Genomic DNA, 23,497 nt, shown 5'->3' on the forward strand with positions numbered 1-23,497 from the left:
AGAGAAGAGCGCCACCGTGTGGACTGAGCGGCACCGCAGTGGACAGTGACACAGCAGGAGGCGGAGGGGGGCAGTGAGCCAGACCGGATCCTTCATGAGGGAAGAGGCCAGGGACAGCCAGCCAGCCCCGGCTTCTCTTCTCTTCTCTCATATTATTCTGTACTGCAAGCCAGGGAGCCCGAGCAGGGGGCTGCCTTAGTGTTCGTAGGATGTCCCGTCATGAAGGTAAGAGTCCGGCCAGACACGGAGCCGTGAGCGAGTCGGAATCTGTGCTAAAAGCGTTGACAGTGCACCGCTAGCTAACGCTGGCTAGCCGAGAATGTCTTATTTTGCAGCTCATCCTAGCTAACGCTGACTAGTGTTAGCAGCAAGGTTGCAGTGGATTTTTCGCATTATGGCGCCCGCGGAGTGTGAACCCAATGTGGCGGAGCTTTAGGTTCGTGTTCATGTTTCAGAAAATGTACAACACTGTGCGTCAGTTGACCTAAACAACGTTGACATATCAGCGGAAGAAGCTAGGCAGCGTTAGCCAAGTGTGCTAGCTAGCCTGGCAGCTATGTGATAATGGGCAATGTAGGTTAACGTTGACGAGCTGGGCAGCAAGGGGAGTGCCGAGAATAGGAAACAGAAGAGGGGAGTGAGTCCCAGATGGCGGTGCGGGGTCGGGGTCGGAACTTGTCTGTCGTTAACGTTAGCCAGTTAAAGCTGCCTTCCTGGTCAAAGGTGGCCTGCAGATTTCAGCTTCGTAAGCTAACATTTAGCAAACTAACATTCACCTCGTCCTTGTGGCCAACCTTGTTGGGCTTCGAGTTCGTTGTTGGTGTCGAGCAGACGTTTATTAATATTGTTAACACGCGTTTCAACTCACCAACCGGTTAAAAGTTAAGCTAGGTGAAGTCTACCACAGCCGACTAGCTTGTCAGCTAACAGTTATGCTAACGGTAGCTGGTTTATTCGTTAAATGGTTAGCCACCTGCGAAGGTTAGTCAGGCCTGGGCGGCCCTTGTTTTCCATGCATGTGTTGTTGTTGTCAACTTTGCTGTCAAGTTATTTCTCTCTGAGCTGTAACACGGAGCAGTTATTGTTACTGCTGCAAACGTTTCGGCAGCAGGCAGCCACGACAGGATCAGGTTTGCACTGAGCTTTTACAGCTTCCTAGCTATGAATGGAGATATGGGAGAGTTAGACAGTCTGGTGTCATGCAACACACCGGGGCTGCACGACTGTCCTAGTCAATCAAGTATTGCCTGGGCTTGAACACAGGGTCCCCTTTACCCCAAGGGACACATAAGGTTAAACCTCTTGTTTATCGTGCTGGAACGAGCAGAGTGTTGAGGAGGAGTTTTATCAATGAACTGGGTGTTGTGAGTGTAGTTTTATTATGAGACAGCCTGTTGGTGACTCCTCAGCTGAATGATTGCTCCAGCGTTTTACAAAGTAACATCAGTGATATATAATGCTATCCACTATATCTACAATAAATACATATAATACAACACCTTTAATGTTCTGTTTTGTTTGGACTGTGTCAAAATACTGTTTCTTTTCTACTCCATGTTTATTTTAAGGCTGCTGATTGTGCAGACAGTTTGAATAACTTATTTTGAACATAGTTGGGCAATCAAACAAATGCGATAATGCCAGTCATCTAATTAATTCACTTCACCCATTCCCCTGTGACAAAACAAATATTTAACCAAACAGTCATAATCCAAAAAGTGTTGAAGTGCACAAAACAGACACTTGATCCAGTATGATAGCACAGCAGTTAAATCAACTTCTGTCACTGCCTCAGTTCCAAGTCAGCAGAACTGTTTAGGGATGTAGTATTCCCTGCAATTTCATTATGCTTTTCAGCTGTTGGTGTTCTGTCCACCACATACTATCTATGTGTAGCTTGAATCCCGTAGCGAACTGGCTACTCCAGTTCACAATAGGGAAATGCACTTTCTAGGGAAATATTCAACAGATTTCCTTTGTGTTTGTATTTGCAAGCATGTATTTACCGATTTGTTAGAACTATTTAGTATATTTCTTGAATATATATTTTTCATATTAAGTAAACATACGGAGGGTATATTCATAGTATGCATGGCCAATCCTTGTTAGAACATACTATGTATTGCTTCGTAAGGTCAGAGAAGACGTAGTATATTGTTTACATTTATAAATAAAATGATCCTCAGACTTTGATGTTATGAAATACCTAATGGAAAACTGACATGCATATTTTTTTAACCTCTCTTTCTTCTCTCTCTTGTTATGTCTTTCTCACCTCAGGCGTGAGCTGTGATGCATGTTTAAAAGGCAACTTCAGAGGTCGACGATACAAATGTTTAATTTGCTACGACTACGATCTGTGCGCATCGTGCTACGAGAGCGGTGCGACCACAACCAGACACACCACAGAGCATCCCATGCAGTGTATATTAACCCGAGTCGACTTTGGTAAGTAGTTAATATCCATATCAGACTACTGTGATCTTGATTCTCATGACCCGTCGGTAGTTCATTTGTTGTTGTCATTAGTCATGTTTGGTCATAGTTAATCTCACTAGACAGACATTAAAGTGATAACCAGGAAAGACAATACAGATGTTGAACACCAAGTAGAAACATTTCTGCATCTCTACCATTCAGTTCTAAAACTAACCCTAAAATCACACACACAGTGTCTATAAACTGCATCTCATAGTGGTTTGTCATCATGAATGTCAGTGCACTTCTGAGTCACACCGTAACAACAATGAACTACTAAAAGAAGTATGGCTTTATCTGCAGCTAAAGAGGGAGTCTGTGTGTGTTCATGCTTGTCTTGTGATGGGTGATAGTCCAGTTGTGATACTGTCTTGGCAGAATGTGAAAAAAAACATTGAGAACAACTTTCTAAACAAACAATGCAGTTTTTTTACAAAAAATTCTTCAGCGTCATCAAGCACAGCACAGACCCCAGTCACATTTCGAGAGCGGAAGTTTGTTGGATTGTCATAGGCTACAGCTCCAGTACTGGCAGTCTTTGCAAACCTCCCTTCAGTGGCTTTAATAAGCTTGCACAACCGAAACAGTGTACGTTATCTTTTGCTGGCACTGGCTTTTGTTTTCAGATGGGAAAGCCACTCCCAAATGGCTTAGCAGTGATGGATTTGACCCAGCCTGAGGAGTTTTTGGGAGTGTGTTATCGGGCTTGTGGGTTTGATTCATCTCTACATAACTAGAACATTTTGTTGTAGCAGCAGCGGGGATTAGACTGTACTTAATGTATATTTGCTTCATATTCATAAGAAGTTAATTTGCCGTTATAATTGGTGTGTAAGGAGGCCATTAAGGCTGGCTTTTGGATGCATGCTTCTACTATTCTTTTATGCATTGGTGCTGTGAAATATGTTGGTATCCTTGCACACATTGGAAAAGCTCTTTTGCAATCTGTTGGTAAAATACTAACAGCAACTGTTGCTGAAAACAAAGCAGAAGGTGCTAGCTCAGAAACTGGTCCTCATTTTTTGTGGTTGTGGTGTTTTTGCTTGTGTTTTCAGTGTGTTTGTTGGTTCTCCACCAGTTAAACATTGCCACATCTTACCATATACAAATTTACCTCAGTTTAATGGTAGAATTTGTTTTATTATTTTTGTTGTGATGGGGGAAAATGAGCTGTCACAACAGCCATTGCTAAGCTCTTTCTAAATAGACTGTTGTATTTGTTGCAGGTAGGTTCTTGCAGTATACAAGTAAAGGTGTTCTGCAAGCTGTTTCCTGTAAATCTGCTCAATTCTGTGTTTTAATATTACAATGAGTATGTGTGCTGCAAAAAGTACTCACTTGTATCAACTAAACCCAGGAGAGTTATTACAAGACTCCACAGATGCACTCAACAGCTCTATGGGGTATTTTTGCATTTCACTGCACTCATTACACTCTTGGTTTGGTCTTAACGCTACTCTCAACCTTGTATCAAACAGAAAAAGCTACTGTGCCTTAATTGTCTAGTAGGCACACAAGGGAACAACTAGGTGTTGATCATTTATCAACTAAATAACTGGATATTCTGCCCAGATGTTGGTGGAGACCAAAGCAGTGCTTGGATGAAATGGAAAATACAACTTTAAATCATTAGGTGGAAACATAGAGAAAGTCCAAAATCCATGCAGATATTGCTTGATGTGCAACATTTGCCATTTATGTCATTATTGTGCTTCAAAGACTGCCCAGGTGCCAAAGAACTCACTTAATGAAGTTAAAGCTGTCAGGAAATCCAAATGCTGCAGCAACAGGTTTGCTCTGGCAGTAGATGGCCTACTTACAGGTGGTTTTGTGTCAGTAGTTTAAATTATGTTTGTGTGGAGTGCTGAAAATGGTGTGGTTAACTTTGAGTCTACTGTCCAAATGGGCTTTAACTTTGTGTGTGGTTTCATTTGATACAATAAGCCTTGTAAAGCTTTCACTGTCTATCATTGTAAAACTGATCCTGTGCAGAAGGGCCACCGCCTGATATGGACTTGTGCTTACATCATGTCAAGACGTCGTCACACAATGCAATGTTCGTCCTTATTCCCCTGCAGACCTGTACTATGGTGGAGAAGCCTTCTCGGTGGAGCAGCCCCAGGCCTTCACATGTCCCTACTGTGGAAGGATGGGCTACACAGAGATCTCCCTGCAGGAGCATGTGGCTGCAGAGCACACAGAGACCTCTACAGAAGTGGTAAGCTGAAATTGAAGGTTCACACATGAATGGAACCTTAACTGCATGTTTGTGCTGATCCTAATGGCTATAAATATTTATATTTTTGTTGATTTTCCTCTTATGCCAGAGAGTTTTATTCTGACTGAAACATCCATGCCTGACAATGCTTCTCATATTACAATATGCTGGAGGACATTTGCATCTTAATTTTCTTGGCTGGAAATGCTACAATAGAAGTCTAGTTCTGATGTCAGCTTCTGACTCTACAAGAAAAACTAAACTGCAAGTGATGTCAGGTAGACTGCACATGTCTATTTATAATTTCTCACTGTTTTTGTTCAGGCAACAAGAAAACACTAAACTGCTGAGAAATACTTTAAAGAACAGTAGCCCATGTCGTGCACACTTTAGATTCCTCTTTTCATTGCATGACATTCATTTGTGATTTTTTTTTTTTTTTTTTGGTACCTACTTTTAAGACTATTGTTTCCATTCATTTTTGGAACAATGTGTCTATCAACTTGCAGATTCTTAAATCAGGGTGCGAAAGGTCCAAACTAAGCTTGTGCTGATTAGTGCTCAGATCGGCAAAAAACCTTAAAAGACACACATGCAGATTGTTTATTTTCTCTGGAAAAATTTTCAGATGCAGTCACTGTTAATCAGCACAAGTGACCTACTGTCTCTACTGTCTCTTTTTCTCTGCGTTTCTGTGCATTTCCATTCTCCATATGCCTGCTGCTACTTCTTCATTCTGGCCACCGTGTGTGTTTGCCCGTCCGCCAGATGCTGGTGTAGTAATTTAAATAATTTTTCAATTACGGCTTTGTTTGTTATTGACTTTGTCCTAACACGTAGTAGACAGCAGATCTAGTTTTTCATGAGAGTAATTGGAGAGAGAGAGAGATGCACATCCTGAAATTGCCTTTGCATTTTGACAGCCAAAGAGCGGGCTCAGACAGGAAACCAGTTTGAAAGCAGCATTCACAAACAGCAACGACTGATTGCACCAGCATTTATAAATGGTGACTGGTTGTACTAAAACTTTGAATGGCGAAGAAAATTAGACAAATAATGACCTAATCAGCTTTCCAGCATTCGTTCATGGGCAACAAACCATCTCCTTTCACTGTGATCCTGAACAGAAGTTCAGATGAACTAGAGAGAGCTTTAATAATGAAGCAAGTGTATACACAGACCTACTCAGTGACGTAATGACCTAAGGGGTGTACTATGAAGCAAGATGTATGCGATGTATGCTTAGCCTCAAGCCAGTGCCACAAAGGTGGCTCTTTTAACCTGCTAGATCACAATGTTAGCTTACGCTGCACAGCTAACCTGCTCTGGAGGACGTCTTGTTCAGAATTTCGGACCCAAATCGGATTTAAATTCCTGTTTACCAGTTAGTTTTGTGACAGTTCTTTCTGAGCGATGCAGATTCTCAGCCTAGGGAACATCTGTGAAACCTGTCGAGCTGTATGTTCCTAATACCAGTGAACAAAGCCATGCAGTTACAGTATGCATGCTGTATGTTTGCATTGCCATGGAAACCTACATGCATTCAGGTGCTAATGCAGAAAACATTTCAGGTTATCTGCTCTAATCTGCAGCTATCTCATTAGATATAAGCGACATTGCCTTACATGATGGTTTACCACCAGTATTTCTGTCTTGCTTCATTTGCAGTAGAAGCGCTTTGTGGTGCTCTTCATGGCTCGCCATTATAACAGCATGCTCTTCTTGACTTAAGTAGGTGGCAGATGATTAGCTCATTTTGAGCAGTAGAACAGTCACATGTCATGTTAAATACCCCATTTTATATGAACACATACACAGTCTAAAGCAGAAAGCCTGGGATAACAATGAAAGTCGATCTGTAAATAAAATGTTGTCTGTCCTGTCATTCTTTGATTACCCATTGACCTGTTAGTCGTAGACTGATTGTTTGCCTTCTGTAAATGCATTACAAATCTGATTTAGAAAAACCAAAAAACAGAGCATTGGAACCCAGTAGACGGAGAGAACACGCCACTTCGTTTGGTTTCTTAGCCTGCTCTCTTTGCATTGTTTTAAATAGAACTTTTGGCCTGAATTCCACTCCCCCCTACTGCAGCAATCTATAAACAAAAATGAAATGACAGGGAAGTGAAGGTAACGTCAATGATGGAGAGACGGAGGGAACGGAAAAAGAGCTTCAACATGCAAACAGCTGTTTCTACGTGCCTCTCCTGCTGATTTTCAGTAATTATTGTAAATGCTGTGATTAATAAATGTAAATAAATAATGAATTGTTTGTGGTAGGGCTCCAACTAACGATTTTTTTCTGTTGATTAACACATTGATGTTTCACCTAATTAGATGGTTGATCAAGACAAAACAGTGAAATTCTCAACACGGACATCATCTTTAACTCATGAGTTTGTCAGATGATGTTGTGGTTATATAATAAGGATGTCAGCAGTGTAGCGCAGCAGCGTGGAAGTTATTGCTGTTAAACACGTTTTAGAGCACGGCATTTAAGGTACTGTTTCATTCCATCTCCTGTCGACTGAAGAAATTATATGTAAATGAGGACAGCTTTATTTGGAATCCTGCTGTATTAAAATACAATGTATGAGAGCGCAGGGAGAACAGATGCAAGCAGATGTAAATTGCCTCCGCTCCAAAAAGCTCCTGTGGTTTTCTCTTTATGCGCTCCTGCATCGCACTTGTGCTGCTGTGGTGTGTCATTTAAACTATGCAGTGTACCAACCACCTTTGTGTTTTGTGATAATTTGAAGTACTCTCATTCTTTTGAAGGCTGGGGTCTCTGAAATCTTACACACTAAACTGAGTCATACTTTGCTGCACCCGCCATAGTCTAAAACTGAGAGCAGCTGACCAATGGCTGGAGTTACAAACAACTTATGTCATGATTCTACACCGAGATTATTTTTTTCTTTTCACATGCTTTATCATTGTCCTCTCTGTGTATCTGGGACCTCTTGATTTACAGATTAAACTCCTATAAAGGTTCTGTTTTACAGGTGAATCTCTGTAAATATGTAACAAGTAAGTAATAAAAATATTTTTCTACATCATAACAGAGGCACTGGAATTTTATTGTGTTGCATTTTGAAATGAATTCAAGATCAATTTGTGGCTTCAGTTTTAGTTCTTTTTTCAGACTCAAAACAGAGCTTTGCTGAAATTGCGTGCTTTCATGTTTAAATACATCTTTTGTACAGTAGGTAGTCTTTTACTCCGTGTTTATTGAAAAGGATCCAGAACCAACTGATGTATGCTGGATATGGAGGGAAATGTGCTGTTATTGACGAGTACACTCTCTCTTCTTGTCCTCCAGATCTGCCCCATATGTGCAGCGTTGCCAGGTGGCGACCCAAATCATGTGACAGACGACTTCGCTGCTCATCTCACACTTGAACACAGAGCACCCAGAGACTTGATATCCTTTTCAAGTAGCGATTCTACTTCCACAGGCATGGCTAGGACCAGCTGCACAATTGACTGTCAAAACAAAACCCAAGTTGAATTTTCTTTTTATACTTCTTTGAACGCCATGTGAAAGACGTGATTCAGTTTGTTTTGTCCAGACTGCTTTGTTATTTTAAAGATTAGCACACCAGGGAGGCAGCTGTTCACCGAAACTGACATTTGTTGACATTTTGCTAATAACATTAAAGCCTCCTGTGGTAGTTTTCCAAATCACTGCCGTGGGTGAGTGTAAATATCAGAATGTGTGCAGTAATGAATTCATGGCTGTTTGAAACTAAATTATTTGCCTCATACCACTGAGGAAAATTCTAGCATGTCAGATTGATAGTTGGGTTTCTGGTCTGATGCACAGAAGATGAAAAGCAGTTATAGTGCCATCTCCATGTCCTGTTTGTGTTGTTTTCCTCATGCTTAGACCTTTAGAATAGAAGGTCCTGAGAGGTAGAGGTAAATTAACCACATTAAGAAATGTGTGACTAAGACGCTTTTGTGTTTTTGGCTATTCTATAGTATTAAAATACTCATTAGATGTTTTAGTCTACAGCAGCCTCTTAGTTTTCTCAATTTAAAAATCTTTTTCTCAGCTATTGTTTATATTTGTTTAATCACACTAGGTCAGCTGCTTAGCTTGTAGTGGACTCACCTTACATCCGTTGAATGTTTCCAATTCGCTTTAGCTAGAGAGATAAACAAATTTAAGATTCAGTAAAAAGAGAGCACAGGATAGATACACTGAGCTGATTTAGGATTTTCTCTGAAGGCTAATCCTGAATTGGTGTATCCCCAGAGGTTTGCAATGTTTTTACCACCTGTTCTAATTGCACATCCAAAGCACTCCAGTGAGGTAATGCATATTTTTACCCCATCGCAGTAGGCAGTAAGAAGCTGCTGGCTCAGAAAGTGGAAATGTGCCAACAAAAAACAACAATGCAGGCAAAATGCAAGTTGAGTGTTTTTATCAGAAATGCATTCAGCTTGAATCAGACTAGCTGGGAAATTTCTCTGTATAAACTGAGGAGTGGTCTTGTCTTATCTGCTACCCAGTTACTGTGGAATCTCACCAGAACTTGAGGCCTTACTGAAGTGTGATTGCTGGTTATATTCCAGAAATGCGTTTATTTCTGAGAAATCAGGTACAAGAGTTAACCTACGTGAAATTAATGTATTACTGTCCACTTAAATGCTAGTTAAGAAAACCTACAAAAAGGAACACATTGAAACAAATCATTACGTTTAGTTATTTATCAAATTATTTAAAGGGTTTATGTTATATTCTCTGATTGACCTTGTCAGAAACTAGCTGAAATACTCTACGAGTCGATGCTGGGATAGACTCAGAGGATTGACGACAGCAGTCTGGCAGTCTATTTATAGAGTCCTTTGAATGAGTGCTGTGGAGAAAACAAAAGATGCAAAAATATAGTAAATGAGACACGGACAGAACGAGTGCTTCGAAAGCTCCACAAAATAGGCCCACAGCTTTTGTTTGCAGGCGTACCCAGTATGTTGTCTTGTGCATGGGTTTATGTAGACATGAGAGGAACATGCAAATACGTAGAGTGCAGCTGGTTCAAAAAGCCTGCATGTAGGGTATATGTATAGGCATGGCTGTGTCTGTTTTGACAGGAAAAAATCCAAATATTTGCTGGTTTTAGCTTCTCAAATGGGAGGAAGCTTAGACGAACAAAACCAAAGTTTATTTTAAAAATGTTGAAAATATAGGAGTATTGTGCTGTTGATGTGCTCCTTGACGGCAAGGGTCACGATGAGTCCAGCGGGGTGCGGCATGTGAGGAGGATGTTTCACCCTGGTCGCGGCTTAGGGGGTCCACGAGCCCGTAGGTCGAACATGCATTTCACCAGCAGCACCACAGGGGGGCTCTCCACCAGTCAGAGTTCCTCACAGAGCTCCAACTACAGCAGAGAAGCCATGGACCCCATAGCAGGTCAGTCAACACAAACATAATGATTATGCCTCCTTCGGAACCGCATAATTAGAGAACAAGAAGCTGTGAAGCTAGATGTATGTCAGACAAAAATATTGGTAGACTCAGAGGGGAAACGAATAATTACTTGGTATTGTTGAATTCAGTATCACCCTGCTGAAACTGCAGGAGGTCTGACACACAATCAGCTGGGTCTCAGTACTAACTCAGGCATGTGGAACCTCAAAAGACACATTAATTAAGTTGTCATAATATGGATTGTTTCTTGCTAATACAAATAAATGACCTGCAGTAGCATTGATATTATAAATGCTCCGTCAGTGTTTCAGTGTGGATTTAAAGGTTGCCTAGATAATTAGGTAGTAGTGAGTGGGCAGAGCTGTTGCTGTGGCAATTTCTTGTTTATCATGTTCCCAGTTTTAATCTGGTTCAGTGCTTGGCATTCGCTATGTCAGCTCCAGCTGTGCCATAATGAGGGTCCCTGTTCAGTGTGCCTCACAAACAGGGCACCAGCCTCCTCTCTAATGACCCACTCTGCATGCTGAGCCCTTGATCCAAATGGTTCAGCTTTAGCCCCCCAAAAATGACTGTCTTTTGATTCATAGTGCGCTACATTGTTGACAGTAAAGCTCATAAATGTTAGCTTGCAGGGACAAACAATATGATCAATTTTATTCATTCATATTGATTGTTAAGTTGAAAAAATCAATTCTCAAAGTGGGGATTTTTTTTCGAGCCATCATTAAATCATCATTTCTGCGAGAGCCAACTCGCTTTCTGATGGGCCACTGTTCTTTGATTAGTGTTATTAAAGTGTTATTGAACTGCTGACAACAAATAATCAGTTCTAACAGTGAGCCCTTGTCTTTGGTTCCTCCAGAGCTTCTGTCCCAGTTGTCGGGGGTTCGGCGTTCAGCGGGAGGTCAGCTCAGCTCAGGCCCCTCTGCCTCCCAGCTCCAACAGCTTCAGATGCAGCTCCAGCTGGAGCGCCAGCAGGCCCAGGCAGCGCGGCAGCAGCTGGAGACTGCCCGAAACGCCACCCGAGGTGGTGGCCGAGCCAATGCAATCCTCAATACCAATTCAGCCGCTGCAAACCCCAACCCCAGCGCCAACCACAACACCAACCCCAGTCCTAATCCGGGTCCACCTGAGCCCAACACACAGCATACGGCACATAGCTCCCAGTTTCTACTCAGCAGGTGAGACTGTTGATCTTAGCTTCAAATGTGCTTCCTTTAAAGCCTCCCCTTCTACTCAAAAATGTTCTTTGCTTTTCATTTTTTCACTTGCTGCTGTGTGTAAAATCATGCAAGTGCAAAATTTGAACACTAGAAAGCTGAAGGGCAAAGATTCTGTCACAAAAAATGTGAAACTAATGTGTTATCTTTCCTCCGTGTAAAACATGTACAAGGCTGTTTTAACGTAGTTTTTTTCTTGCTAAAATCTGCTTTGATGACACATTTCTACATTTCTTGGCGAATTATCACCACCCGGTATTCAGTGGAAGAAACAAGTACAGGTGTTTGTGTGTGGACCCGGTCACTGAAACATCACTCCTGCACTACTAATGATCAGAAACTCCACAGGGTATCTTCAGTCTCAGTTCAGCATGTATCTACTAGCATGATGTAACATTTGGAGGCAGTCATCTGCTATACAACTCACAAGTGCGACATAGAAACTTGAATGTACTTTGAAATGCAAATTATGGATTTTTTAGTGTTGGAAAAGGAGTAGTTGTGCAACTTTAAATTCTATTAAAGGGAGAGGAGAACTTTAGGTTGTTCTCTACTGTCTCCTGATTTGTCATCCACCTGTCTTCCTCTTATTATCACCTCTCTCCGTCTGTCTGTCAGGCTGAGCGAACCGCGGCTGTCTGAGGCCGAGCGGCAGGCGTGCGAGGCCCAGTGGGCCGACAGGAGCCTTTTTGTGACGGAGCTGCTGCTGTCCACACTGCTGCCCGACGAGGACGCCTCGGCCTCCTCCTCCGAGGACGAGGATGACTGTCACGGCTCGTTGCGGAATTTCGCTGACTTCGAGGCCATGGGCTGTGTTGAAGTCATGACCTTAGACGTGGCACTGGAAAACCTCAACCTCAAGGAGACGACCCCGGCTACCAAGACGACGAAAACGACGACTAAAACAGCACCAACGAAGAAAGAGCCTCCTGCGCCGCCCCTTTGATGACATGGCCACTCCCTCCCCTAAAAACCACCATTGTAACTGGCTGACTGCTGAGTCGGTCCAACTGCCAATGGATGACAAAAAAGACTGCAGTTCTTTTTGGCTTTTTTTTTTTTTCTCAGTGATTGTCATTTCAGCTCTGTCGCTCCCCACTCCACCTCATGTTTTACGTTGTGTACATTGAATAAAAGTAGTGAGACGAGAGAATGTGAAAGCAAAGCAAGCGTGGTGGGTGCGTGAGAGAAAGGAAAAATAACTATATAAATATATTATAGAAAAATCTATATGAAAGTTGATAATCAGTTCCACATAACCCGTGTTTCCTCTAGCAGATGAGCAAAGTGTAGTTAGCCGTTTAAGAGACGAACTCGTCACACACTCACCGAGGGAGAGGAGGCAGACTGAAACCTCTCCGGTAAAAACGCTGCTGTGTATTTATAGTTATAAATTAAAGAAGTGCTTGGATGGTTTACCACAACTTAAGCATGAGCTTAAATCACCATGTGCCCATTTTTAACTGCACAGTCACTAGACGGGGAGGTCGTTCTCTTTTGTCCGGACTCCTGAGTAACTGTAAATTCATGGTGCTGAGTGCCACATCGCTGGCACTTCTGCACCGCACACACACACGCACACACATGCACACACACACGCACACACAAACAGACTGATGGCCGTGTTTGGTTACCTTCATGTCCAGTCTCAACCTTCCCCTCCCCTTTGTGTGACATCACCTGTTTTGGGTCATGTGACCTTGCTTTATATCAACTGTGGGCACTTTGGTTTTGAATTGCATATCCAGTGTCCATTTGTGTACACTACAGATGCTCTACGTAAAAGCGATACACAACTCGGAGGCAAACGGAGATGAAACAATCTCTTCAGCGTGACCATTTTCAGGCCTTTTCTAACATGGAAGAAACACGACCCTGGTCTTCTTACGGTTGTTTTTTTTCTCCCCTCACTCTCTTTCTCTCTATTTCTGTCTCTTTCACTCTTTTACAGAAGACCAGATGCTTCTTTCTCAAGCTTCCCGTGATCTGAAATTAATCTTCTCTCCATTACTCATGAATGCAAAGATTTACTCATCATGTGACTTGAAGGAGAGAATCCTGTATTGCTCTTTCCATTAATTTCTCTCAGTCAAAAAGGAAAAAAAACAAGATCCACTGCTACCTGAAGAAATGCAACGTATGTTTTTTGGCTCAGCAGACGAGCCAAATCACAGGGTAAACTTTTCAGTTTGGAGGACAATAAAAATGTTTTTGGATGGAAATGAACTAACCCAATCCTGCTCTCTGGTTTGTGTTTTTACTTTAATTTTCTCAGTTGCTAACTTCTTTGGCGAGCATGTACAGAATATGGTTAAAAATAAACACCTATCTTACAGGTCGAGTTCAATCGCAGTCAGTCTTGTCCTCATTCACAGCAGCAGTGCACTCGGAATCAGACTGAAACGCTCGTCTAAATTAAGTACAGCTGATACTGATAATGAAGGACAACAAGATTTCAAACAGACATGCACATTAGAGACTCAAAGGGAATAATTTCCTTTGGGGTTGATAGGCAAATATAGAAAACTGACCGTCCAGCCACCAAATCCCAGATGAGAGAACAGAAGCTGATAAAAATGTTGATATGGCTGTAAGTCCCCTCAGTTATTATTAGCTTGTGCTCAAAGCGATCAAATGTACATGGACTTTTTACCCAGTTTTTTTTTTTTAATGGGCTAAAATTCTCCTAAAAGTAACACTTAAATAGTACATAAGGCAGTGATGCATAAAGCTGTTGGTGATAAAGATGCAGCAGCAGTTTGTTATACTTCCTTTCCAATTTTGTTTTTGACCTGAGGTTGTTTCACTATAATTTTTCCTCACAAGGAGACTCACACTTTTAAAATGAATCAAATGTGCCTCACTGCAAACATTTATTTATGCAAATCCGATCACATAAAATGCCAATAAGTAAAAATATCCACATCTTTGAAATCCACCCTGTCTGCTGTATTAAAATAGTGTCACGAGAACAGACCATGTAGGGCCAAAGAATGCCTGCAATAACACAATTTCTGTTGGTTTTTGACCTTTGGGAACTTTGTGTAAAACACAATGAACATCAAAGATCCATTTAGTTTCTTTATGGTGCTTAAAACCTCACAGTTTTAAAGATCTCTGGCACAAATCTGTGGTAAAATGGATCATGGAACAACGTTTAAGTGCCTGCTGGCATATGTGACCCTGCTGCTCTTGGATCGTTGAGTGTTTTTAATCAACATGCAGTCCACATGTAACAGAGTTAAGTTAGTGCACATAACTCAGCTGCTCCTTTACAGCATGCTGACAAAAAAGTGGAATAAACAGATTTACTCAAACATGAGGAAAGAAAAAAAACTTGTGTTAAGAAGGTTAGTCAACAAAAAAACTTTGATGTAACTGATTCATACATTTGAAACAAAACTATTTCAAAGCAAGTTCCTTATCAATGTGGCAATAAGGATGAATGCAAATTTAGTTTCAGCGTGCAGAAATCTCAGGGGTTGATAGTAAATTTCAGAAATTTCATCTTCTTTCTGGATACCAGATTTTAACATGCATGCATAAAAGAAAAAGATCAGTTTCTTCTTGCAGGGAAAGAACAGAAATCAGTCTTTAATGGTAGTGAACATGACTCAGAAATAGCCATGGGCTAATTTAAATACATTTGTCCATGGTACAAATTGCACTTACTGTATGATTTACTCTGTGGAGAGGAGGATGCCAGAAGGAAACAACAGCTGATATCATACAAACCTCTTCCTGTGAAAAGCATTCATTTATTTATATCTCAAAGTTGTACTTTTTTTTTTTTTTTTAAGGAAAGCAACTTTAAATCCCGAGCTTGAGTCAAAGGCACAGGAGGTAATTTTGGCTACTAATAACAAAAGACGTAGTTTAGGGATAGTGTGGGATCATGGGATTTGTTGTCTTCATTGTCAGTGCCGACAAAAATTTATCTGATTTCACTCAAGCAGAAATTATGTTCATGGAGGAGCCAGTGTATTAAAGGTTTATTTATATAATTTTTTTATGTATTTATTTAATTTTATGATATTATATTATATTAATAACATTATTATTATTATTAGTAGTAGTAGTAGTAGTGTTTATAAAAATAATAATAATAATAATAATAATAATAATAACAATTTAAATTTGATTATTTATATAAAATATATATTCCATATTTTTTTATTAATATACATTCAATTAGAATATTATATTATTATTATATTATCTTAAACACGCAAATATTGAGTAATAATAATAATATGCATAATAATAATAATAATATGTATAATAACATACAACTTCATTCTAATGAAGTAAGACAAGAAAAACAGGTATTTAGAAATAGCAATAATTATCAATATTGACTTAAAATTAAACATTGTAATGTTTTTTTCCCCCCTTTGTTGGAAACATTTGGCATAATGTACGTAGTCAGGACAACATAACACTAGGCTTGTTGTTTTTAGACATTTTAATACAGAAATGTTACATATTCCTTTAAGAGGACTTCTAGTCTGATGTCTGATATTTTTATTTCTGCGCAGAAGCCACATTTTTATCACAGCTGAAGGGCTTTCTGTTGTCAATTAAGACAAGAAGACAAGAAGCATAAATAAATGAACAATGTCTCTGTTAGGGAAACCCCAGATTGCAGGGAGGTCATGGTTTCCATTTCTGGTTGGTCACGGATTTAACCGACATGAAATGGAAACCATTATCCCATCGAACATAAACGGTGTCACTTGCTGTGAGCCAGAATCCCACCAGCATTTCTCAGCGTTACTGTAGAGACTTTGTCAAATTAAATCCAGCACAGACAGCCACACTGCTGGGAACCTAAAGAGCAATCTGTGCCAAGTCGCTGAATTATTATCTGAGTGCGAAACCCTAAATAAGAGCAGCCTGAAAAGATCTGGCAGATTCATTCAGTCTTTAAAGAGGTCGGTTGCTGTAGGAAACCAAACGCATGCAAAGTGGAGGGGAAATGAGGAGACACAGCCACGGCTTTAAATGTTCTGGGACACAAGGTAATAATAGATGTTTTAAACTATGCAGGTTAGAAAATTAGTGAAGATAAGCATTTTTATAGTCAGAGTGTTTCACTATAAGATAAAAACTAAAATCAGAGTGTTATTGTTAATAATTAACCCTTTAAGACCCACCATTATGCAAGTCCGCCAGGACATATTTTTACATTTTTACATGCTGTAGTGCCATTTTTTGGAGTATTTTTTATTTGCTTTACATCAAAATAACCCTGATATCCCAAATTTTAATAATATGTATTGACTTATGTCTTAACTACTACAAAAAATTGCTTAAAAGTGCAATAAACCTTAAAAAAATGAAAATTGTTTTTGTTTTTTAACATATATTTCAAAATACAGAAATTGCATAGCTGTATCCCTCAAATTTGTAAATGTATAAAAGTTGCACAATATCCTTTGGAACCACAGGAAATTTATTTGGAGTCTGTACATAATTTGCTTTTTGAGATATGGTCAATTTTGTAACCTGTAAAAAAAACGAAAATAAACAAAACTGCAAAATTTGCAAAGAGACAACATCAACATCAAAACAAATTATTTACAGTAGTGCAATCAGATTTCTAAGTGTGCCAGATACTTATGAACACACATATTTTATGTACAAAACCATGGTCAGACCATAAAAAGTGCATTTGAAAATAAAAGAAAATCGTTTTTACTGAGTTGAATCAGAAACAATATTTTGATGGTCTCCTGGTCCAAGTACTTGGACAGGTCTGATGGAGAAGGGCTGTCCACATATTCTGACAGAGGTGGCTGGACACCTGGCCTCCTTTTGGGCAGGAAATGTGGCAGAGAAGGTAAGCTGTCAGGTTCCTTCTCAGTTTTCCAGCCAGCTGTAGGGAGGCCTCTGGCCCGGAGCGCTCGCTGGTGGAGCGGCTGCTGCAGCGTCTCCTGGCTGGAGGACGGTCTGTCCCTCTACCTCTCGCTGGGGTACCAGGACAGCAAGAGACCTCCATTCTCTCCTCTTCCTCCTCCTCCTCCTTCCCAACATTGTAAATGCTGCACACAGAAAAAGTTACGTGGTACGTTAGCTGTGCGCAGCACATGACTTGTAAAAATGATGCGTATTTTGCGCGGAATGCTTTCGGCGGCGTTACATGTATATTATACTTTCTTTATTTTACTCCAACTCAAAACAAACAACTTCTCATGAATACAGACTTACATGTCACTGGAATGATCAGTTCCTTCGATAAGATCGGCTTTATCCGCGCTGGTGGCAGAATCCGGGCCAGACGAGTGGCTGGACTCTTCATCCGACGCTGTAGTTTGCTGGAGAGCTTTGCGCCAGATGTAAAATAGTTTGGCGCGACCAGGTTTTCGCGGCTCCTCAACTAATGTGTGGAAGTGTGTCAAAGATGTGTGTGGTGGGTCCGTGTACGGATCTGGTAATTGGATTTTCCGTTCTGAAACAACGGGTATTGAAAAACAAAAAACGAGTGGTTATTTGATTTTCGTTTTAAAATACAAAAATTAAAATTGAAATACAAGGCATTTTTCCTTTTCATGATCAAAAAGGGATATACGATTTTTTTTTAAATGCTTTGATTTTCGTTTTATATTTAGAGTAACAAGAAAGTAAAATCAGTAAGAGAAACGAAAAAAGGTCCGTTTTTTCATTTTCGGAGACCGGAAGTGGTCATCAGCAAGTGTGGAGCCAAACGACAACAAGATTCTCAGAGGGCGGAGCCAGAGAGCAGTGATTGGTCAGACTGACTGAGAGCCAGAGAGCAGAGATTGGTCAGACCATAGATACTATAGAAGACAGTGCGCTAGCGTATCAAGTCTATGTATATCTATGGTCGGCACGTCTGGTAGCATCTGTGGCTGCTGTTGACCTTGTTTTTGGAGTAAAGCACGGTAAGAAGATAAATACTTCTAACCAGTAGCGTTGTTTTGTTGTACGTTAAGTCAGCGACTTGTGTAGAGTTGTGTTTTGTTGTGTTTGAGCAGTTGGTCCGGACGCGTTAGCTAGCTAAGCGGCTAAGTTAGCTAGCGGGCTAATTAGCACAGGTGGCTAACTTACCGCTGAACACCTGTGTTAGTTGCTGCAGCAGCTGTCCTCATTATTAGAATGACCTTCTCAACCTGTATTTCTCTGCTGTGTATTTTAGCTTTTAAAAAAGTTATTTTACTTTAAGGTTAACTGAAACCCGTTCAGCTGCACTGAAGTTTAACATTCAGCTGCTTTGAATTAAACCTCGCTTAACTTAACATTGCGCAACATTACCTCTCTGAATCTCCATAATTTCATTAAATTCCTTCTGTCTTCCACTGCTCAAGTTCAATCTAGTATATAAAATGACATTAATAGTGAATAAACTAACAACCAGCCATTGTATTTATTTATTATTGCATGTATTTGTAGTAAAACATGAGTTGAAACATCCTACTTTTGGATCTAGAACTGCACAAGCCGTTCATTTTCAGTCACCTGATGAGTTAAACTCGTCTTTTTATGTGAGGTTGAAGCAGAAAGTCTGAGTAAACAAAGAAAGTTGTTTATAATTTGCGATACCTGTTATCTCTGACTGAGGCTTTAGTTTTTGTTGAGCTGATTTACACGTAGAAACTTTGTTCAGGAAGATTTCTCAGTAGCTCAGAGGACAGGCTGCTTTTTACACAACCTTGTAAGAGAATGTCTGTCAATGCTTTCAGCAGAATTTAGAAACACAACACTTCCTAAACAGATATTTTGAGGCTGTGAGGTTGAACGTTTGAGAGTATATCAGTGTGTTTGTTTGTGGTCTTTGTGTTTCTAGGTGGAAGTTGAATTAGTGAGGATGACTCCTGCTCCTGTCATCTCTAAGCTCCTCACACATCTTTACCTGCACATGAGGAAAATCACTCCTGTAGAATGCAGGTATGTTTGTCATTATTATAAAAAGATGTTGCCTGGTGACCTGTCAGAAACCCATTATACAGAGTCAGCCAAATTAATGTTTACTCACATCAGGAAAAGAAAAACTTGCATACATATTTCAATACCAAATTTATTCATACATCACCAGATTAATAAAAGTTATCTTTGGCCGCTACAATTACAAGAGGTGCTCAAAGTGGTGGCCACTGGCTTCCAGACATTTCTGTTGTGTTGTAGACGTCACTTGTTGATGCTCCATTCATGAGGGTAGCGCCATCTGTTGGGAAAACATCGTACAACAGGACACAGAGTTATGGTGATTTGATCAAACTTAGAAAGAGGAATCTATATGTATAGAAGTACTTATACAAATGAAATATTTACAAAAAAATGTCTTTTCCTGATGTGTGTAAACATTATTTTGGCTGACTCTGAACTTAATGAGAACAAAACTGTCATTTAATTGTTGTTCTTACAGCTTCTTTAGTGAAAACCAGCTGGTGTTCTGCTTTGAAACAAACTGCTGTTGAGGTCTGTGTTTTTAGGTTTAGCCCCATAGTTTCTGAATGAACTGATAGTTGTTTTTTTTTCCTGATCAATGTGGACGTTATAATTGATGGTAACATTTACTGATCATATAATCAGCATGGCAATATAACAGTATAACATTCTGACCACCTGACTAATACTGTGTTGGTCCCTTTATGCTGCTAAAACTCCTCTGACCTAGTGGTTCATCAGAACCTCTGGGGATGTCCTGTGGATTCTGTGGATCCTGTGGGTTGCAGGGTGGGTCCTACCTAGACCAGGCTGATCCTGGACCATTCCACAGATGTTCAATCAGATCTGGATGTGGGGAGTGTGGAATCCAGGTGAACAGCTTAGCTCTGTCCTGTTCCTCAGACCACTCCTGAGTAGTTTTAATTTGTCCTGCTGAGGGTGGCAGCTGACATCAAGGACTGCTGTTGCCATGGAGACTAGGGGGTTGTTTGTCCTGCAGTGTTTAGGTGGTGGTACATGTCAAACATCCACATGAACGTCAAGGTTTCCCAGCAGAACGTTGCATTAGAACAAGATGATGGATGTTGTTCTCTTCAGCTGTCAGTGGTCAGAATGTTGTGGCTGATTGGTGGATCTGTCTGCCGTCACTCTGACATCCAGAGTTCTACAAAAGTGTAGTATGTGTGCAGTGCAGAAGAGATTTACTTTATTGTATGCAGTTTTAGTGGTCCCATCAGAGAAAATCATATCCATGTACAGATTTTTATTAATTCCAGGGCTGGTTCAGTAAAGATTATAATAATAACTACATCAGATAATTCTTGGTCGCAGTTGGAATTTTGCAGACTGAGAGATGGTTGAGAAAGTTTGCAGTTCTTGTTTTAGCAAAATATTTTATAATAGAAGATCTTTATTGTCATTGTACATGAAATTATCTGCAAACCAGCAAAGTGCATCAGTCTGAGGTATCTAAAAATAAATAAAGAAAAATGCTTCTAAAGCCAATAATAAACAGAATATTTTGAGGGAATATTCTAAAAAGGAAAGAAAAGCTCCATTCTCACTCCTCTCAGGATAAACTGTCATTAAAATTGACTTTAAATTTAGCTTCAACACGAGATAAAAACATTTACTTCCATTACTGATATTGTCAAGTTTTAATAAAGTTCATGCTACTTTTATAAAATGATGAAAGTGAATTAATTGTATTTCTGTGTTTGATTTCTGTCTTTTCTCCTGTCATCCAGATGTTCAGAGGGAGATGATGCCACATCTGGTCCAGCCGATGGAAGGTGTTGAAGTTCTCTGACTGGTCTGGACTGAAGATGGTCGTCTCACTGGATTTAAGGTTCAGATGCTCAGTAACAAACTCCACCAATGAGCCAACAGGGAAGCTTTAGGTTTATTAAATGTTGCTATGAAGGTTTCGCTGTTTTTCTTTGTGAATGCAATGTGCTCCAACTGAAACTTGAATTAGAACTAAGTAAGTAAATCCTTCCATCCGAAAGGATCTAGTTGCATTAATAACCTCATAACATTCTAATTTTTATTTCAGTCTTGGTTGGAAATAGAATCTCTGTATTGATTCAGGTAAAAACTGAACTTCACAGCATGTTGGAGCAAAACAACCAGATGAAAACTGTGATGGTGTTGGATTGTCAGACCGTAATGTTGCAGCTCAAAGCAGCTTTTCTAGCTCAGTTCATTCTGACATTCAGCTATGAATCAACACAGCAGATGGTGATCCATGCTGTGGAAGTCTCACATCTCCTGATTTAATGGAGATGCTTTGCACTTTTTTACACTGTTTATTCACCAACACTTTATTTAATAAAAGTCCCATCTAGTTTTCATGAGGAATGTGATGTTTTAATTTCTCTGTGAATAAACTGCAGTCTAATGCAACAGCTGGAATTGTAATATCTTCCTGATATTGATCATGAAGTATTGATCAGAATACTTATGGTTAGCAGTCATCCCTGAAGGTTTTACATTAAAATCTTTACTTGTGTGTGAACTTTGGTAAGAAGCAGAAACGTTAGCGTTGCCATGGATACATGAGTGTTAAATTCTGTCCATGTTTCCATTTTGGGAAATGTAGTCCAGTTCCAGAATGTTGGAGGAATTTAGTCTCACAATCACAGACAAACAAATATTATCCTTGAAAGTCGGGTTATTGTTGTTTATATCAGCACAATACAAAAAGATTCATATTAGAAATATTCCAGTTAATACTCTAGAATATCACGATTTATGTAAATTTACCCTCAATAATATGAATGTTCAGGTTAAGATTGTACAGTGATATTTAATATGTAAGTTTAGCTGATTAAAGTTTATGACTCTGCACTAAAATATTATTTAAAATTGACATCATTATTATAATATTTAGGGTCTGACCTACAGTTATTGAGATTAAGAAATCAAATATCTATAAAACTGTAAATACACTGAACTCATTTGGATATATTTTAAGTGGAGACCTCTACAATATTACTTTGACACAAATCTATCTAAATCAAAATTTTAATAATTTTCACGCCAAACATTTACTGGACTGATTTAAATATTAAAATCACTCCTTTCTAATCCTCTGCTGTACGTTCAAACCTGAGGCCTTAAATAGAAACACACAAGTATCTGATTGAAGGAACTTCTGCAGAGTCCTGGTTCCAGAACATGATGATAGAATTATAGACAAACTTTAACAAAAGCTGCCTGAGAGTTTACAGGTTTTTATGTTGGATTTCTTCAGTAATTTAATGAGAGTTATCAGCAAAATCAAGTGTTCATTTGATGAACTTCATTTCCTAAAACATCCAGAATTGGAGCTCATATCTTTGGCAGCTGTAAAGTTTCTGCTCCTTCAAAGTTCACAACACAATGAATGAATTCCTAAAACACTCTCAATGCTGGAGAGCGTTTGTGATGCTGAAGCAGTGACCAGTTTTTCTGTTTCTTCTCTGGAGATGCACAATGAGGGACGTCTGCAGAGACTGAGACAGAGTCTCACCACATCCCTGACATGAAAGGAAAACAGACTCTTATGACGACGTACAATGAAGACAATTATCAGACCAGCATGACCGGGCTGCATTCAACGGTGAGCTCTGAACATTTAATCTGGAACACGGAATCTCAATAACGGCAGCATGACGCCTTCATTTCAAGTCTCCGTCAGCTGTCTACTGAATTCAATGGATGAATCAATCCCTGGCCAACTAGAGACGAACACCATCAAACACTCCACGTAAGCTGCATGCCGAGCCGGCCGTCCAAGAGTCTCACCCAACAACACACTCTACAGAGTGAAGACCTCAAATCTGATTGGACGGCCTCCTCTATTCAGCCCACGTGTGAACAAATGCCTCTAAGCTGATTTGTTTTACTAAAATAAATCTAGTTTGAGTTCCTAATCTATGCTGTGTGTTTGCCTTCTTTACACCGCTGTTAACAGTTTTGGCTGTTAGATTGTTCCAGATAAGACAAGTACCAAGATTCTTCAGAGCCCGTTCTACCACGAGCCTGACAGGAAGAACTCCCAACAGTTACTGAATGTTCCTGTGGTCCCTCAAGGCTACAGGAGGAGCCCTACGAGGACGAGCCGGTCCACCTGATGGGCCAGTCGCTGCGGTTCAAAGCCAACACCGACTACGTGGACTTCTACTGGACCACACGGAGGCCTTCAAACCGGACCAACAAGTTCAGCGACTCCCCGACTCGTGGGTCTGA

At 40.1% G+C, this 23,497-nt stretch overlaps 1 protein-coding gene across 1 annotated transcript; it reads left to right on the top strand.

Moving 5' to 3' along the window:
• Positions 1-13,703, top strand: LOC111567833 (E3 ubiquitin-protein ligase KCMF1-like). The gene is made up of 7 exons (XM_023269166.3): positions 1-225; positions 2,281-2,448; positions 4,557-4,696; positions 8,022-8,123; positions 9,938-10,118; positions 10,999-11,317; positions 11,975-13,703. Exons 1-7 carry the CDS (start codon positions 210-212, stop codon positions 12,300-12,302), a joined length of 1,254 nt encoding a protein of 417 aa, XP_023124934.2. The 5' UTR covers positions 1-209; the 3' UTR covers positions 12,303-13,703.
• The last annotated feature ends 9,794 nt before the right edge of the window (positions 13,704-23,497 follow it).

Source organism: Amphiprion ocellaris, chromosome 6 (assembly GCF_022539595.1).
Source record: "Amphiprion ocellaris isolate individual 3 ecotype Okinawa chromosome 6, ASM2253959v1, whole genome shotgun sequence".
NCBI lineage: Eukaryota > Metazoa > Chordata > Actinopteri > Pomacentridae > Amphiprion > Amphiprion ocellaris.

What these genes read in the sequence shown, in the direction of transcription:
- LOC111567833 (XM_023269166.3), top strand. An exon ending in ACAGAGCACCCAGAGACTTG is followed by an intron (nt 8,124 to 9,937) that starts ATATCCTTTTCA and finishes GGCAAGGGTCAC; the next exon opens with GATGAGTCCAGCGGGGTGCG. An exon ending in TCCCAGTTTCTACTCAGCAG is followed by an intron (nt 11,318 to 11,974) that starts GTGAGACTGTTG and finishes TCTGTCTGTCAG; the next exon opens with GCTGAGCGAACCGCGGCTGT.